Source organism: Podarcis vaucheri (assembly GCF_965113315.1).
Source record: "Podarcis vaucheri genome assembly, chromosome: 2".
Lineage (NCBI taxonomy): Eukaryota > Metazoa > Chordata > Lepidosauria > Squamata > Lacertidae > Podarcis > Podarcis vaucheri.
Genome location: NC_138760.1, coordinates 134,808,019 through 134,825,085, shown reverse-complemented (window position 1 = coordinate 134,825,085; position 17,067 = coordinate 134,808,019). Strand labels below are relative to the sequence as shown.

Sequence of the window (17,067 nt, the reverse complement as noted above, 5' to 3'; positions counted from 1 at the left end):
ACAGATTCAGACCACACCACCTTGGCTTTCTCCCCACCAGGCAGGGGCAGAGAGGTGTTTATTTCCGCTCTCCTCCTAAAACCTCCTTCTTGGCCGTGGGGCGCCCCCCAGCCCCTCCGCTTCACTCTGGGACTGTCTCCTCCACCCACTGCAGGTAGGGAGGATTCCCCTGCTGGATGGGGAGAGCGATCACCTCCGCCACTTCGTAAGGGTGCACCGACCTGCAGGGGCAGAAAAGGGGGCGTCACCTCGCAGCGGGGCTGGAGCGGGGGTCCTTCAGTGTGTGTCCCCCCCCCCCGGCCATCCCCCAGCGACTCACCGGACAAACTCTGCCAGGGCCGAGGCGCGAGAGCTGCGCGTCTTGATCATCTGTTGGGGGGAGAGGCAGGATCTGAATGCAAAGCGTTCATCGGCTGGAAGTGTCGCCCAGTGGTCAGAGGGGATGCTCTGAGCAGCCTCCCAACGTATTCTGGGCTGCTTCTGCCCCCTCCTGGCCTGGGGGGGGGGGGCGCCAGGCCAGAAATCCCTCCCAGGTGCCCAACACAGCACCTCCTTAATGGGGGGCTTCCCTGCCCCCCAGCACAGTGGAGCAGTCCAGTTTGGAGGCCGCTTTCCCCCTCGCCTCTGTGGACCTATAGGGAGGGGGGGCAGGCGGGGGGGCCGAGGGACTCACCAGCAGCACCTCCGAGTCCTCCTCAATCTTGCCCTTCCACTGGTAGCTGCAAGAGAGAGATGGGGTGGCGCAGTGGTTAGAGCATCGGGCGAGGGAGCCTGGGAGCCCCTTCTCTGGGGTGCCCTGCCCCACAGGGCCGTGGTGAGGGGCAGCAGAACCACGTATGGTGCCCAGGAAGGAAGGGGGGGGCATGCAGAAATGTGATGGAATAAAAAGAGGGTGTGGCTTGTGATGCCCCCCAGGAAGGGGGGGAGCCCTTTTCCAGAGGGTGCAAAGGGGCCCAGGCCCAGCTTTCCCCCCTTGCGGAGTTCCTGGTGGGAGTAATTGAAATGTATATAATAAAAAAAGGATGTAAATATAATAACGAAATGAAATTGCACAGGAAGGAACCCCCCCCCCCAAAATCCTGGAAGGGACCCCAGGGGTCATCTAGTCCAACCCCGACCCTCAGCCTGGGTTTGGGGAGGTGGGTGGGTAGTGTACCCCCGCCCGCCCCCTTCTCTGGGGTGCCCTGCCGCCTCGCAGCCCCACCTTGGCCCACGCCTGAGCCCTCCCCACTCACATGGAGGTGATCTGCGGGACGATGTTGACGCAGGCGGCCAGCTTCTTCACCACGACGGCCCTGCGGGGTGGGGGGCAGGCGGAGGGGGAGAGAGAGAGACCCTCAGGGCCGGCCAGGAAGGAAGGGAGCAGCAGACTGGAGAGGGACACCCCGGGGTCATCCATCCCAACCCCCAGGCGGGGCTCACCTGGCAATCTCCTTGGCGACGGTCTGGTTGGGGCAGGTGACGAAGGCGGCCGAGAGGGTCCCGGGGACGTAGGGGCCCCCGGCGGAGGCGGCCATGGAGGAGAAGAGCTGGCAGGCCGTGCGCAGCAGAGGGGGCATCAGCAGCGCCAGGAGGAGGACCTGGGGGGGGGGAGGAAAGTGGGGCGCTTGGGGGGCGTGGCAGGGACCCCGTTCCCCCCCCAGGCCTGCACTGAGCCAGAAAGCAGCCCCCCCCCGCCAGGCCGCCTTTCTGGCCCCCGGAAGGCGTGGGGGGGGTCTGGGGGCCCCACTCCAGCCACTTACACCGCAGGCGCCTCGGGCCATCTGCGCTCGGCTGCTCCGGCCTGGCATGGGGGCGGGTGGGGGGCGCAAGGGGACCCCGCCCCTTTCCCGGGGGCGCAGGCAGCCGCTCAACCGGGGCAGCGTCCCGCCGCCGCCGCCTTCCCCGGTGGGACTCCCGCCTGCAGAGATCAGGGTTGGGGGGGGCTTCTGCCTTTGGGGGGGGGGCCTCCCCGCCTCTCTCTCCCCCTACCTGCTCTCCGTCGCGTCCGCGCCACGTGAGCACCAGCCCCGCCCCGCTCCCCGCCCGGCCCTCTGACGTCACCGCCCCGCCCACGAACGTGAAGCGCGCGCATGCCCCGTCCGGTCCCCGCTTTGCCCTGTCTCTTGCGCGGCCGGCCTGGGGGGTCTCCCTGCGTCGCCCCAAATGCCGCTGCCCCCCCCCCACCCAAAAACACGGTGATGGCTCTGCTCTGGCCTTCCAAGGAATGGGGGGGGCGGAGGGGCCTCATTTTTCATAAGGAGATAAATACTAGCTTGGGGCCCCGCTCTCATGGGCCCCCTAAAAGGGGCACATTTCCAAAATATAAGATAAAAAACAAATGCAATAAAAACTTCATACAGCAACAGTGTTTTGTGCTGCGTCAGCTCCTCTTTTGTTATGTGCAAATGGCTTTAAGATCCCTCTTCGGTCCATAAGTTAGCATATAGCATATGTTCAACACAAAACAGTGACAATTTGTTGTTGACAAAGGACAGCTGGACATATCAAGGGCCCCACAACCTTCAGGAGCTTAGGTAAAGGGTAAAGAGACCCCTGACCATTAGGTCCAGTCGTGGCCGACTCTGGGGTTGCGGCGCTCTTCTCGCTTTACTGGCCGAGGGAGCCGGTGTGCAGTTTCCGGGTCATGTGGCCAGCAGGACTAAGCTGCTTCTGGTGAACCAGAGCAGCGCAAGGAAACGCCGTTTACCTTCCCGCCAGAGCGGTACCTATTTCATAGAATCATAGAATCCTAGAGTTGGAAGAGACCAGAAGGGCCATCGAGTCCAACCCCCTGCCAAGCAGGAAACACCATCAGAGCACTCCTGACATATGGTTGTCAAGCCTCTGCTTAAAGACCTCCAAAGTAGGAGACTCCACCACACTCCTTGGCAGCAAATGCCACTGTCAAACAGCTCTGACTGTCAGGAAGTTCTTCCTAATGTTTAGGTGGAATCTTCTTTCTTGTAGTTTGGATCCATTGCTCCGTGTCCGCTTCTCTGGAGCAGCAGAAAACAACCTTTCTCCCTCCTCCATGTGACATCCTTTTCTATATTTGAACATGGCTATCATATCACCCCTTAACCTCCTCTTCTCCAGGCTAAACATGCCCAGCTCCCTTAGCCATTCCTCATAAGGCATCGTTTCCAGGCCTTTGACCATTTTGGTTGCCCTCCTCTGGACACGTTCCAGTTTGTCAGTGTCCTTCTTGAATTGTGGTGCCCAGAACTGGACACAGTACTCCAGGTGTGGTCTGACCAGAGCAGAATACAGTGGCACTATTACTTCCCTTGATCTAGATGCTATACTCCTATTGATGCAGCCCAGAATTGCATTGGCTTTTTTAGCTGCCACGTCACACTGTTGGCTCATGTCAAGTTTGTGGTCAACCAAGACTCCTAGATCCTTTTCACATTGTTACGGAAGGGGGGGGGCATGTCTTCTTCACTACAATATATTTGCTCAATTTCTCTAGGACTCCATCACCCCTCCCCTGTCCTCCATAATCTCTCAAGTAATCCTGTCAAAATCACTCTGCCAAACCTTTCCTCTGGGCAATGCCAGGTGACAGACTATGCAAACATGGACCATTGCCTTCTCAGGATGTGCTTATCTGCGCATATCTCCAGCTCTGCATATTCCCCCCTCCCTCCTCCATCCGGCTCTCTGCATATTCACCCCCTCCCTCCTCCATATGTTAATCTGTGTAACCCAACCTCTTCTTAATGTATTCATGATGTAACTGGGATGTATTTTGCACTGTATTCTGGGATATGGAGGGAAATTTCAAAAGTTCATGTCACCCCTTTCTCTGGGTTCAATCTCGCCTTGAACCTGTTGCGCAATAAACTTGGACCTTCTGCAGTTTGCTCCTGTGTCCGGCTGAGCTCATTTTCTTCCGCAGGGACCCACGGACTTAGTCCGATGAGCTGGGTGGCAGAGTAACCCCGCACCCAGATTTTAGCCGTAACAACATGTACTGCTCTCAAGCCAGGTGTCACCCATCTTGTATTTGTGCCTCTCATTTTTTTTGCCCAAGTGCAATACTTTACATTTCTCCCTGTTAAAATTCATCTTGTTTGTTTCGAGGTCAAGGAGATAAATACTCATAGCTTGGGGCCCCGCTCTCTCTCATGGGCCCCCTAAAAGACCAAAGGGGGGGAAACGAGGCACATTTCCAAAATATAAGCTAAAAAACAAATACAATAAAAACTTCATACAGCAACAGTGTTTTGTGCTGCGTCAGCTCCTATTTTGTTATGTGCAAATGGCTTTAAGATACCTCTTAGGTCCATAAGTTAGCATATAGCATATATTCAACACAAAACAGTGACAATTTGTTGTTGACAAAGGACAGCTGGACATATCAAGGCCCCACAACCTTCAGGAGCTTAGGTAAAGGGTAAAGAGACCCCTGACCATTACGTCCAGTCATGGCCGACTCTGGGGTTGCAGCGCTCATCTCGCTTTACTGGCCGAGGGAGCCGGTGTACAGCTTCCAGGTCATGTGGCCAGCATGACTAAGCTGCTTCTGGTGAACCAGAGCAGCGCACGGAAACGCCGTTTACCTTCCCGCCGGAGTGGTACCTATTTATCTACTTGCACTTTGACGTGCTTTCGAACTGCTACGGGAGCTCACCCCGTTGCAGGGATTTGAACCGCCGACCTTCTGATCGGCAAGTCCTAGGCTCTGTGGTGTAACCCACAGCGCCACCTGCATCCCATCGACAAAGGACAGCTGGTCATATAAAGGGCCCCACGACCTTCAGGAGCTTAGGGCCTCATCAAACCTAAATCCAGCTCTGGTTTGATTTTATGTTATTTCATATATTGGAACAGGGAAGTTATAGGAGTTCTAAGGTCTTATAAAAAAAAAATGTTCATAAATTTACAAGGCAAACACATGAGTATATAAACCACGTGTCTGAAATAGTACAAGGGAGCAATCCTGAAACCATTTTGACTCTTCCAGTAACCTCAAATATTCTTTTTTACTTACAAATCCTGTCTTTAGGGCATATTTGTGTGTGAACAGGGTGAGCCTGTGACCTGGATTCAGGAACTAAAGTATTAACAAAAGAATGGCCAGGCTGCCCAGGTAAAGCAATCAGTGATGGTTGTCAGGTACGTATCCTGGCAGACAGGATTTCTGCTGGAGACTGCCTCCTTCTGTAATGTATGTATGGGGTTTTTTGGTAGGAGGTCTCTGGCTATAGGGTAGGCAACTTCAAAAGTCTGTATAAGAGGAATGGGGGACCCTGTTGCAACAGTTTAATAAAGATCAGGCTTACTAGCTGCTTTGCTTTTCAATATTCTCTGGTTGGCCTCTGTTATTTTCTCCTAGAGAACCTACATAAGGACTCCTTGCAGGTTCTTGGTACCCCATCAGGGAAAAATAATAATAGTCAGATGTCAAGGAGATAAATTACACTACAGTTCTCAAACGCCTTGGTTCCCAAACACTGAAAACCCAGAAGTAAGTATTCCAGTTTTTGAACATTTTTGGGAAGCTGAACATCCGATGCGGCTGTCGGCTATTATTTCCAGGGCGCCTGCACCAATCAGAAGCTGCACCTTGGTTTTCAAACATTTCTGAAGTCAAACGGACTTCCAGAACGGATTAGGTTCGAGAACCAAGGTGCCATTGTATTTGGTGCTCTTGCTTTTGCTATTGATTTTGCGGTTTTGTTTTTGAGGCTTTTCCGGTTAATTTGTTTTTGTGACAGTGTGGAACCCAATTTAGCTACTGGGTTTGATTGTGTGACTGCAGAATTGGATAAAAGCCCCCCCATCCCAACAATGACTATCACCAATGCAGGTAATTTTTATCATGTACAATACTGCCTTATTTATTCTAAAGTACGGAACTGTACATTGATAATTACTTTCATTTTATGGATCAATGGTCTCGTTAGATAGTAAAATTAATGTTAAATCAATGTTTTAGGGGTTGTTTTAAAAAGTCTGGAACAAATTAATCCATTTTGCATTCCTTTCTATGGGAAAGCGTGCCTTGGATTTGGAACGCTTTGGTTTTGGAACGGACTTCTGGAACGGATGAAGTTTGAGCAGCAAGGGACCACTGTACAACTTTTAGAAGACATCTGAAGGCAGCCCTGTCTAGGGAAGTTTTCAGTGTTTGATGTTATGCTATTCCATATCTTGGAATAGGACGTCCCTATTTTCACTGGAGATCTGAGAACTCAGGACACATTGCCCCCCCCTTCTCCCTTCCTCTTGCCAGGGGACCCTTGGAAAGGGGGGGCGCAGGATTGGAAGAGGACACCCCATCCCAACAACCCATCCTTCCTCTTGCATTCATTCCTTCACTGTAATGAAAGCTTCCCCCAAATTTCCTTTTCTTTCTTACGGAAATTACCGGGGGGGCACATCTTTAAAGCTGTTAAATGTTACAAATATTACAGTGGTACTTCTAGATACGAACGGGATCCGTTCCGGAGCCCCATTTGCATCTAGACGCAGACGTAACCAGCAACGGCACGTCTGCACACGCACGTCGCTTTTCGCCGCTTCTGCACATGCGCATGACGTCATTTTGAGCAAGCGGAGAAACCCGGAAGTAACACGCTCCGTTACTTCCGGGTTTCCACAGAGTGCAACTCGAACGCGCTCAACCCGAAGCGCATTCAACCCAAGGTATGACTGTACGCCTGAATGTATCCTTTCAACTTGACAGCTCAGGGATGTTACCTAGCTTTAAAAATACCATATTTTTCGCTCTATAGGACACACTTTCCCCCTTCCAAAAATGAAGGGGAAATGTGTGTACGTACTATAGATCGAATGCAGGCTTTCGCTGAAGCCTGGAAAGTGAGAGGGGTCAGTGCACACCGACCCCTCTTGCTCTCCAGGCTTCAGGCAGCTATCCGCAAGCCTTCGGAGCGCGGCGGGACTTCCCGCCGGGTTCCAAAGGCTTGTCGATAGTAGCTTTCAGCCTTGCCGCTGCTCCCAGACCTGTTCTGGGGGCTGGGATCGGGGAAAGCTCAGGCTTCCCCCGCCCCAGCCCCGCGCTTAAAAACGAAGCCAAGACTTCTGCCAAAGTAGATTCAGAGCTGATGAAGCGGCTGGGCCAAAGCCGAAAGGACGCTCAGTTGCAGATATGCCTGGAAGCGAAAGGAAAGTCCAATGCTGTAAAGAAAAATATTGCATAGGAACCTGGAATGTAATAACCATGAACCTGGGTAAGTTGGATGTGGTCAAAAATGAGATGGCAAGAATAAATATTGACATTCAGTGAACTAAAATGGATGGGAATGGGCGAATTCAGTTCGGATGACCATCTTATCTACTAGAATCATAGAATAGAATCATAGAATCATAGAGTTGGAAGAGACCAGAAGGGCCATCGAGTCTAACCCCCTGCCAAGCAGGAAACACCATCAGAGCACTCCTGACATATGGATGTCAAGCCTCTGCTTAAAGACCTCCAAAGTAGGAGACTCCACCACACTCCTTGGCAGCAAATTCCACTGTCGAACAGCTCTTACTGTCAGGAAGTTCTTCCTAATGTTTAGGTGGAATCTTCTTTCTTGTAGTTTGGATCCATTGCTCCGTGTCCGCTTCTCCGGAGCAGCAGAAAACAACCTTTCTCCCTCCTCTATGTGACATCCTTTTATATATTTGAACATGGCTATCATATCACCCCTTAACCTCCTCTTCTCCAGGTTAAACATGCCCAGCTCCCTTAGCCGTTCCTCATAAGGCATCGTTTCCAGGCCTTTGACCATTTTGGTTGCCCTCCTCTGGACACGTTCCAGTTTGTCCGTGTCCTTCTTGAACTGTGGTGCCCAGAACTGGACACAGTACTCCAGGTGAGGTCTGACCAGAGCAGAATACAGTGGCACTATTACTTCCCTTGATCTAGATGCTATACTCCTATTGATGCAGCCCAGAATTGCATTGGCTTTTTTAGCTGCCGCATCACACTGTTGGCTCGTGTCAAGTTTGTGGTCAACCAAGACTCCTAGATCCTTTTCACATGTACTGCTCTCAAGCCAGGTGTCACCCATCTTGTATTTGTGCCTCTCATTTTTTTGCCCATGTGCAATACTTTACATTTCTCCCTGTTAAAGTTCATCTTGTTTGTTTTTGCCCAGTTCTCTAATCTGTCAAGGTCGTTTTGAAGTGTGATCCTGTTCTCTGGGGTGTTAGCCACCCCTCCCAGTTTGGTGTCATCTGCAAATTTGATCAGGATGCCCTTGGGTCCATCATCCAAGTCGTTGATAAAGATGTTGAATAAGACCGGGCCCAAGACAGAACCCTGTGGCACCCCACTAGTCACTCTTCTCCAGGATGAAGAGGAACCATTGATGAGCATCCTTTGTGTTCGGTCAGTCAGCCAGTTACAAATCCACTGAGTGGTAGCATAGTCAAGACCGCATTTTACCAGCTTCTTTACAAGAATATCATGGGGCACCTTGTCAAATGCCTTGCTGAAATCAAGGTAGGCTACATCCACTGCATTCCCTTCATCTACCAGGCTTGTAAGTCTGTCAAAAAACGAGATCTGGTTAGTCTGACATGACTTATTTTTCAGAAATCCATGCTGACTATTGGTGATCACAGCATTCCTTTCTAGGTGCTCACAGACTGTTTGCTTAATGATCTGCTCCAGAATCTTCCCTGGTATTGATGTCAGACTGACTGGGCGGTAATTATTTGGGTCCTCTCTTTCCCCCTTTTTGAAAATAGGGACAACATTTGCCCTCCTCCAGTCTGCCGGGACTTCGCCTGTTCTCCAGGAATTCTCAAAGATGACTGCCAGTGGTTCTGAGATCACATCTGCCAGTTCTTTTAATACTCTTGGATGCAGTTCATCTGGCCCTGGAGACTTGAATACATCTAAACTAGCCAAGTATTCTTGTACTATCTCCTTAGTTATTCTGGGCTGTGTTTCCTTTGCTGAATCATTTGCTCCAAATTCTTCAGGTCGGGCATTGTTTTCTTTATCGGAGAAGACTGAGGCAAAGAAGGCATTGAGGAGTTCAGCCCTTTCTGTGTCCCCTGTTTGCATTTCACCATCTTCTCCTCTGAGTGACCCCACTGTTTCTTTGTTCTTCCTTTTGCTACGAACATACCCATAAAAGCCTTTTTTGTTGCTTTTAACCTCTCTAGCAAGCCTGAGTTCATTCTGTGCTTTAGCTTTTCTGACTTTGTGTCTACACGTGCTGGCTATTTGTTTGAATTCGTCTTTGGTGGTTCCCCCCTTTTCCATTTTTTGTACACATCCTTTTTTAATCTTAACTCAGTTAAAAGTTCTTTAGATAGCCACCCTGGCTTCTTTAGGCACCTTCCATGTTTCCGTCTCATTGGTATTGCCTGACGTTGTGCTTTTAGTATCTCCCTCTTAACAAACTCCCAGCCATCATGAACTCCCTTTCCTTTTAGTATTGCTGTCCATGGGATCTCACCCAGCACTTCCCTAAGTTTTATGAAGTCGGCTTTCTTAAAGTCAAGAAATTGAGTCCTAGTATGCTTGGCTGCTCCTTTCTGCTGTATAGTAAACTTCAGAAGAGCATGATCACTCGCGCCTAATGATCCTTCCACTTCTACCCCACTAACCAGGTCATCAACATTGGTTAGGACCAGATCTAAAATGGCTGTTCCTCTTGTTGCTTCTCCCACTTTCTGGACAATGAAGTTGTCTGCAAGGCCAGTGAGGAATCTGTTTGACCTTATGCTCTTGGCTGAGTTTGACATCCAACAAATATCCGGGTAATTGAAGTCCCCCATTACTACTATCTCCCTTCCTTTTGCATGCTTGGCCATCTGTTCCAGGAAGGCATCATCTATGTCCTCCGTTTGGCTTGGGGATCTATAGTAAACTCCCACAATGAGGTCACTGTTATTCTTCTCTCCCTTAATTTTGACCCAAATGCTCTCACTTTGACTTTGAGGTTCTAAATCTTGGATCTCTTCACAGGTATACACATCCATGACATATAACGCCACTCCTCCTCCATTCTTGTCTGGTCTGTTTCTCCGAAATAGATTGTATCCCCCCATTATTACATTCCAATCGTGGGACTTATCCCACCAGGTTTCAGTGATGCCTATTATGTCATATTTAGTTTGCTGTACCAAGAGCTCAAGCTCATCTTGTTTATTTCCCATGCTTTGCGCATTAGTGTACAGACATTGAAGTCCATTAATCATTCCCCCGTGTCTCTTATTTAAGGATTTTTTCCTCCCACCACTAGGTCTGCGTGCTGTTTGCTCCATTTGGTCTATGACATTTGGATGATCATCTTCATCAACTGATAGACTCCTACCTTCAGGAGCACTGTCTCCCTCCCCCACATTAGTCAGTTTAAAGCCCTCCTGATGAGGTTTATGAGATTATTGGCAAGAACATTTCTCCCAACCGTTGTGAGGTGCAGCCCATCGCTTGCCAGAAGTCCATCTTCAAGAAACTGGAGTCCGTGATCTAAGAATCCAAACTGTTCCTGTTTACACCATTTGCGAAGCCAGCTGTTCACTTCCACTATTTTCCCCTCTCTCCCTGGGCCACGTCGTTCAACTGGGAGGACAGATGAGATCACTACTGTGGGCAAGAATCCCGTAAAAGAAATGGAGTGGCCCTCATAGTCAACAAAAGAGTGGCGAAAGCTGTACTGGGATGCAATCTCAAAAATGATAGAATGATCTCGATATGAATCCAAGGCAGACCTTTTAACATCACAGTAACCCAAGTTTATGCACCAACCACTGAACTGAAATTGACCAATTCTATGAAGACTTACAACACCTTCTAGAAATGACACCAAAGAAGGATGTTCTTCTCATTATAGGGGATTGGAATGCTAAAGTAGGGAATCAAGAGATAAAAGGAACAACTGGCAAGTTTGGCCTTGAAGTTCAAAACAAAGCAGGGCAAAGGCTAATAGAGTTCTGCCAAGAGAACAAGCTGGTCATCACAAACACTCTTTCCCAACACACAAGAGACGACTCTACACATGGACATAACCAGATGGGCAGCATCGAAATCAGATTGATTATATTCTCTGCAGCCAAAGATGGAGAAGCTCTATACAGTCAGCAAAAACAAGACCTGGAGCTGACTGTGGCTCAGATCATCAGCTTCTTATAGCAAAATTCAAGCTTAAACTGAAGAAAGTAGGAAAAACCACTGGGCCGGTAAGATACAATCTAAGTCAAATCCCTTATGAATACCCAGTGGAAGTGAGGAACAGGTTTAAGGATTTAGATTTGGTGTACAGAGTGCCTGAAGAACTATGGATGGAGGCTTGTAACATTATACAGGAGGCAGCAACTAAAACCATCCCAATGAAAAGGAAATGCAATAAAGCAAAGTGGCTGTCCAACGAGGCCTTACAAATAGCGGGGGAGAGAAGGCAAGCAAAATGCGAGGGAGATAGTGAAAGATACAGGAAATTGAATGCAGATTTCCAAAAAATAGCAAGGAGAGACAAGAAGGCCTTCTTAAACGAGCAATGCAAAGAAATAGAGGAAAACAGCAGAATGGGAAGAACCAGAGATCTGTTCAAGAAAATTGGAGATATGAAAGGAACATTTCGTACAAAGATTACCATAATAAAAGGCAAAAGTGGAAAGTACCTAACAGAAGCAGAAGACATCAAGAAGAGGTGGCAAGAATACACAGAGGAACTATACCAGAAGGAAATGGATGTCTCGTACACCCCAGGTAGTGTGATTGCTGACCTTGAGCCAGACATCCTGGAAAGTGAAGTCAAATGGGCCTTAGAAAGCACTGCAAATAACAAGGCCAGTGGAAGTGATGGTATTCCAGCTGAACTGTTTAAAATTTTAAAAGATGATGCTGTTAAGGTGCTGCACTCAATATGCCAGCAAATTTGGAAAACTCAGCAGTGGCCAGAGGATTGGAGAAGATCAGTCTACATCCCAATGCCAAAGAAGGGCAGTGCCAAAGAATGCTCCAACTACCGCACAATTTCACTCATTTCACACGCTAGCAAGGTTATGCTTAAAATTCTACAAGGAAGGCTCAAGCAGTATGTGGACCGAGAACTCCCAGAAGTGCAAGCTGGATTTCGAAGGGGCAGAGGAACCAGAGACCAAATTGCAAACATGCGCTGGATTATGGAGAAAGCTAGAGAATTCCAGAAAGACATCTACTTCTGCTTCATTGACTATGCCAGGGGTCTGCAACCTTTAAGACAAAAAGAGCCACTTGGACCCGTTTCTGAAGAGGAAAAAAAAGGGAGCCGCAAAACCATTGTGACATTTAAAACAAATATATCTCCGGAGCCGCGATCTGACAGCGGGCAGGAAGGTGACGTCGGGACGGTGCATGACTAACGCACGCACCGCCCCCATGCGACGTCACAGCCAGTACAGCGCCTGCCACAGTGGGGAGTGTCGGGGTGCACAATGCGCCTCCTCCCCTTGCTAGTATCTGCCCCGGAGCCGCAGCAAAGATGTAAAAGAGCCACATGCGGCTCCGGAGCCGCGGGTTGCAGACCCCTGGACTATGCAAAAGCCTTTGACTGTGTTGACCACAGCAAACTATGGCAAGCTCTTAAAGAAATGGGAGTGCCTGATCACCTCATCTGTCTCCTGAGAGATCTCAATGTGGGACAAGAAGCTACAGTTAGAACTGGATATGGAACAACTGATTGGTTCAAAATTGGGAAAGGGGTACAGCAAGGCTGTATATTGTCTCCCTGCTTATTTAACTTATATGCAGAATTCATCATGTGAAAAGCTGGGCTGGATGAATCCCTAGCCGGAATTAAGATCACCGGAAGAAATATCAACAACCTCAGATATGCAGATGACACAACCTTGATGGCAGAAAGTGAAGAGGAATTAAAGAACCTTTTAATGAGGGTGAAAGAGGAGAGTGCAAAATATGGTCTGAAGCTCAACATAAAAAAAACGAAGATCATGGCCACTGGTCCCATCACCTCCTGGCAAATAGAAGGGGAAGAAATGGAGGCAGTGAGAGATTTGACTTTCTTGGGTTTCATGATCAGTGCAGATGGTGACAGCAGTCACGAAATTAAAAGACGCCTGCTCCTTGGGAGAAAGGCGATGGCAAACCTAGACAGCATCTTAAAAAGCAGAGACATCACTTTGCCAACAAAGGTCCGTATAGTTAAAGCTATGATTTGACCCCAGTAGTGAGGTATGGAAGTGAGAGCTGGACCATAAAGAACAGCAGTTCTACTGCCAGGACAGTAGAAACACTTTTGGTCTCCTGACTTGTAAGGGAAATGTGTCTCGGCAGATCTGCTTGGTTGCTCTCCTGGCCTGCTTTTAACAGCCGTACCTCAGCCCAGGCCTCTTGGCATCTTTGCAGTATGTGGGCTTCCATTCATGGCTGATTTTTTGGGGGGGGTAAATATTGTCTCCCAAGACAGATAGATGCCTACAACAACCACCACAATTATTATTAATTTAATTTGCATACGTTCCTTCATTTGGAGATCTTCTTCTTTGGCGATCCCTCGTAGCCGAGGAAGATTGTCTTCCGTGAACAGGGTCTTAGCAGTGAGTCCGTAAGTGACGTGGAGGCCAATTCTGGACCCACACGTCCTTCCACAGTGCGGACATTGGTTCCCGGGAGGGAGTTGAACCCGGTGAGGGTTTGCCAAGCGTGCCTTCCTCTTCGCACGTCTCTCCCTTTCGTCTTAGGCTAGTGTTTCCCAATTGTTGGTGTTTATACTACATTTTTTAAGATTTGCCTTGAGACAGCCTTTAAACCTCTTTTGTTGACCACCAGCATTACGCTTCCCATTTTAAAGTTTGGAATAGAGTAGTTGCTTTGGAAGACGATCATCAGGCATCCACACAACACGGCCAGTCTAAGAAAGTTGATGTTGAAGAATCATTACTTCAACACTGGTGATCTTTGCTTCTTCCAGGACACTGATATTAGTTCACCTGTCTTCCCAAGTGATGTGTAAAATTTCTCGGAGACACCGTTGATGGAATCTTTTGAGGAGTTGGAGAGGCGTTCATACAGGGCAGTTTGCAATATGAAAATACAAAATGAGAACACAAAAGGCATCATGGAACACGAACAAAAACAAATCAATAATTGAATTAAACTGGCTAGTAAGGTAGCCCATCTGGGTGATGTGAGCAGGGAGCCCATCCTGTCCAGAGTCCTGGTCTCCCAGTAGCCCACCAGATATTCCAAGGGATAGCCCTTTCTCCTCCATGAAAAGGGCCATCCCAAGTTGGAGGCCATCCCTGCCCCTCAGGAGGGAATTCCATAGTTTAACTCTGCACTGCCTGAAGACAGGCTTTCTTTCCTCTGCCCTAACTCTTCCAGCATTCAGCTTCGTTGGATGTTTGTGAGCACCTGGGAGATGTGAGCACCTGGCAGCTGGACGTTCTGAGCCCAGGTTGCTCACTCCAACTCCAGAGGCGAAATGCCTTGGGCTGCCTTTCTCAGCCACTGTCCCTTGGTGGCTCTCTCAGGGCCTGCGTATTTCTTCATTTCCTTACCTTTCTATCCCACCACCTCATTTTGCTTTATTCCACACAAACATTATATCCCTACCCCTCCTTATCCCACCATGGAGCCCACCTAGATCCCCCGTCCGGGTCCAGACTGAGTCAGATAATGTTGGTTGGATGGAATATTTGGTTAAAAGGAAAAGTTGAGGTATATATTAAAAAAGTATTCCTGGACGGCTAGATCCAGGTTTGGGGCAGAGCTACTCTTTGGTGAGAGAGCTCCAGCAGATATTATTATTATTATTAAAAATAAAAAATTCACTAGCACCTTAGAGACCAACTAAGTTTTTTCTTGATATGAGCTTTCATGTGCATGCCCACTTCTTCAGATACCCTAGGGTTAATAATAATAATTTATTATTTACCATAAATAATTCCACATTACAAGTGTCCTTACATGCCTGTCAAAGATTTTAACCGTTTACAATGATCTTTTAAATAAATTACAAATTCACTCTCCAGTCTTTAGAAAATACTTGATCTGCCTGGTTTCAGATCTTCCCCGTCAGTCTCGCCATCTCCGCGTAATCCATCAGTTTCACATGCCACTCTCCTTTTTTTGGGACTTCTCCTTCCTTCCATCTCTGGGCTAAAAGCATTCTTGCTGCTGTTGTTGCATACTTAAAAAGGCTTTTATCTTCTCTTGGTAGCTATTCATCTATTATTCCTAATAGAAAGGCTTCTGTTTTTTAACAAATGTATTTCTAAACATTTTCTTTAGTTCATTGTATATCATTTCCCAGAAAGCCTTTACCAATATACATGTCCACCACATATGGTAAAAAGGACCCTCCTTCTCTTTACATTTCCAAGACAGTTTTGAAATTGTTTTGTACATTTTAGCAATTTTACTCGTGTTAGATAATAATATGTCATTTTCATATAATTTTCTTTCAATGGACAGCATGCAGTAAACTTTATTTCTTCTTTCCAAAATTTTCCCCAAGATGAAAGTTGAATATAATACCCAAAATCTCTAGTCCAATGTATCACCATTGCCTTAACTTCTTCATTTTTTGTGTACCAGTCTAAAAGTAGTTTGTACATTGTATCGAAACCTTTTTTTAAATCAGCCTTAAAAACATCATTTAATTGGTGATACTGTAACCAATCCAGTAACAATTCTCTAATATCTTCAAAATTTCTCAATTTTTGTTGGTCTCCTGCCTCTTTTAACAAATCATTATAGGTGGCCCAATCACCTCTCATGTTCAATTTTTTAAATCAAAATTACTTCCAATGGAGAGAGCCACCATGGTGTTCTCCATTCTAATAAGTTTTCATACCTGTCCTATACCTTGTAGATTGATTTTCTTATCAAGTGGTTCAGGAATCCTTTATGTACTTTCATTTTATCATACCATAAATATGTGTGCCACCTAAACCTATTATCATGACCTTCTAGATCTAATAAATCTGTATTTTTTAGCAAAATCCATTCCCGCAGCCAGCAAAAGCAGGACGCCTCATAATATAACTTCAAATCTGGCAAGGAGAAGCCCCCTTACCCATAACATCTACATTTTTCTGTAATCCATTTGTCCCCTGGCAGCTCATTCCCGAAGGGGTAATATTTTCTGCGGTTCGAGTGGCTCTTAGAAAGTTCTTCCTAATGTTTAGTCGCAATCTGCTTTCCTGGCCCCCTTCTTCTCCAACTTCCAGTCTCTGCCCCTTCCTGCTCACTAAACCTTGATGCCTCTTCAGCTTCCGACGCCTCCTCTTCCCAGTCTGCTCCCAGTGTCCCACCACCAACCCCTGGGCTCTGAGCCCTCTTCCCTTGGGGGTTCCCATGGTGCCAGTCCATAACACCCACACATCAGCAAGTCCCCAGCCTCAGCCTTTCTGTGTTAAAATACGACCATCCCTTTGCAGAGTAAAAATGGAAGCTTGAGATTAGGCTGCTTGGCCTTAGATATACTTCTCCAGAGTGTCCCAGCACTTTTGGAGTCACCCTCTTTCCCTCCGACAAAAATAGCAGGTGATAGACTGAGTAGTAAGCAAAAGGAAATATGATTCCTCACATTCAAGTCTTGCCAGGATTCAGCAAAGAGCAGTGAAGAGGACAAGGCAGGCAGTGATACTTATAAGTTACTTTCAGGGCCGTCTTAAGCATATCCGTGGTGCTGGTGCTGGGAGGCGCTGCGTCCAGCCTCCGCCTCTTCCCTGGCGCCCTGGCGCCCCCGCCACTAGCCTCTATGGGTAAGACGCCCCTGGTTACTTTCCACTCACTGAAAGTAGTAAGATGGCGCTTGACAGAGAGAGAGGGAACTTACAGTAAGGCTCTGTCTCTATCAGCTTGTAAATGAAAAATGAGAATGATCTGAAGCCAGGAGGATTTTAATCCTTAGTCTAAGTTTCCTGCCACAGTCGAAAAAAAACAAAAAATTCCTTCCAGTAGCACCTTAGAGACCAACTAAGTTTATTATTGGTATGAGCTTTCGTGTGCATGCACACTTCTTCAGATGCACACGAAAGCTCATACCAATAACAAACTTAGTTGGTCTCTAAGGTGCTACTGGAAGGAATTTTGTTTGTTTGTTTGTTTGTTTGTTTCAACCACGGCAGACCCAGCACGGCTACCTAGCTGTAACTTTCCTG

General features: G+C 47.8%; 1 protein-coding gene across 2 annotated transcripts in view; it reads right to left on the bottom strand.

Moving 5' to 3' along the window:
• Positions 1–21: 21 nt before the first annotated feature.
• CUTA (cutA divalent cation tolerance homolog) overlaps positions 22–17,067 on the bottom strand; it is a 94,073-nt gene continuing 77,027 nt past the window's right edge. The window contains exons 2-7 of one of the 2 annotated variants that reach the window (XM_082211460.1): positions 1,743–1,797; positions 1,423–1,580; positions 1,236–1,295; positions 674–719; positions 320–369; positions 22–221 (exon numbers count right to left, since the gene is read on the bottom strand). In XM_082211460.1, the coding sequence (XP_082067586.1) occupies positions 122–221; positions 320–369; positions 674–719; positions 1,236–1,295; positions 1,423–1,580; positions 1,743–1,790 (462 nt within the window). In that variant the 5' untranslated portion in view covers positions 1,791–1,797 and the 3' untranslated portion in view covers positions 22–121. Of the gene's footprint in view, positions 222–319; positions 370–673; positions 720–1,235; positions 1,296–1,422; positions 1,581–1,742; positions 1,810–17,067 lie in introns of those variants that run through there. The other variant, XM_082211461.1, reaches the window with a different exon arrangement.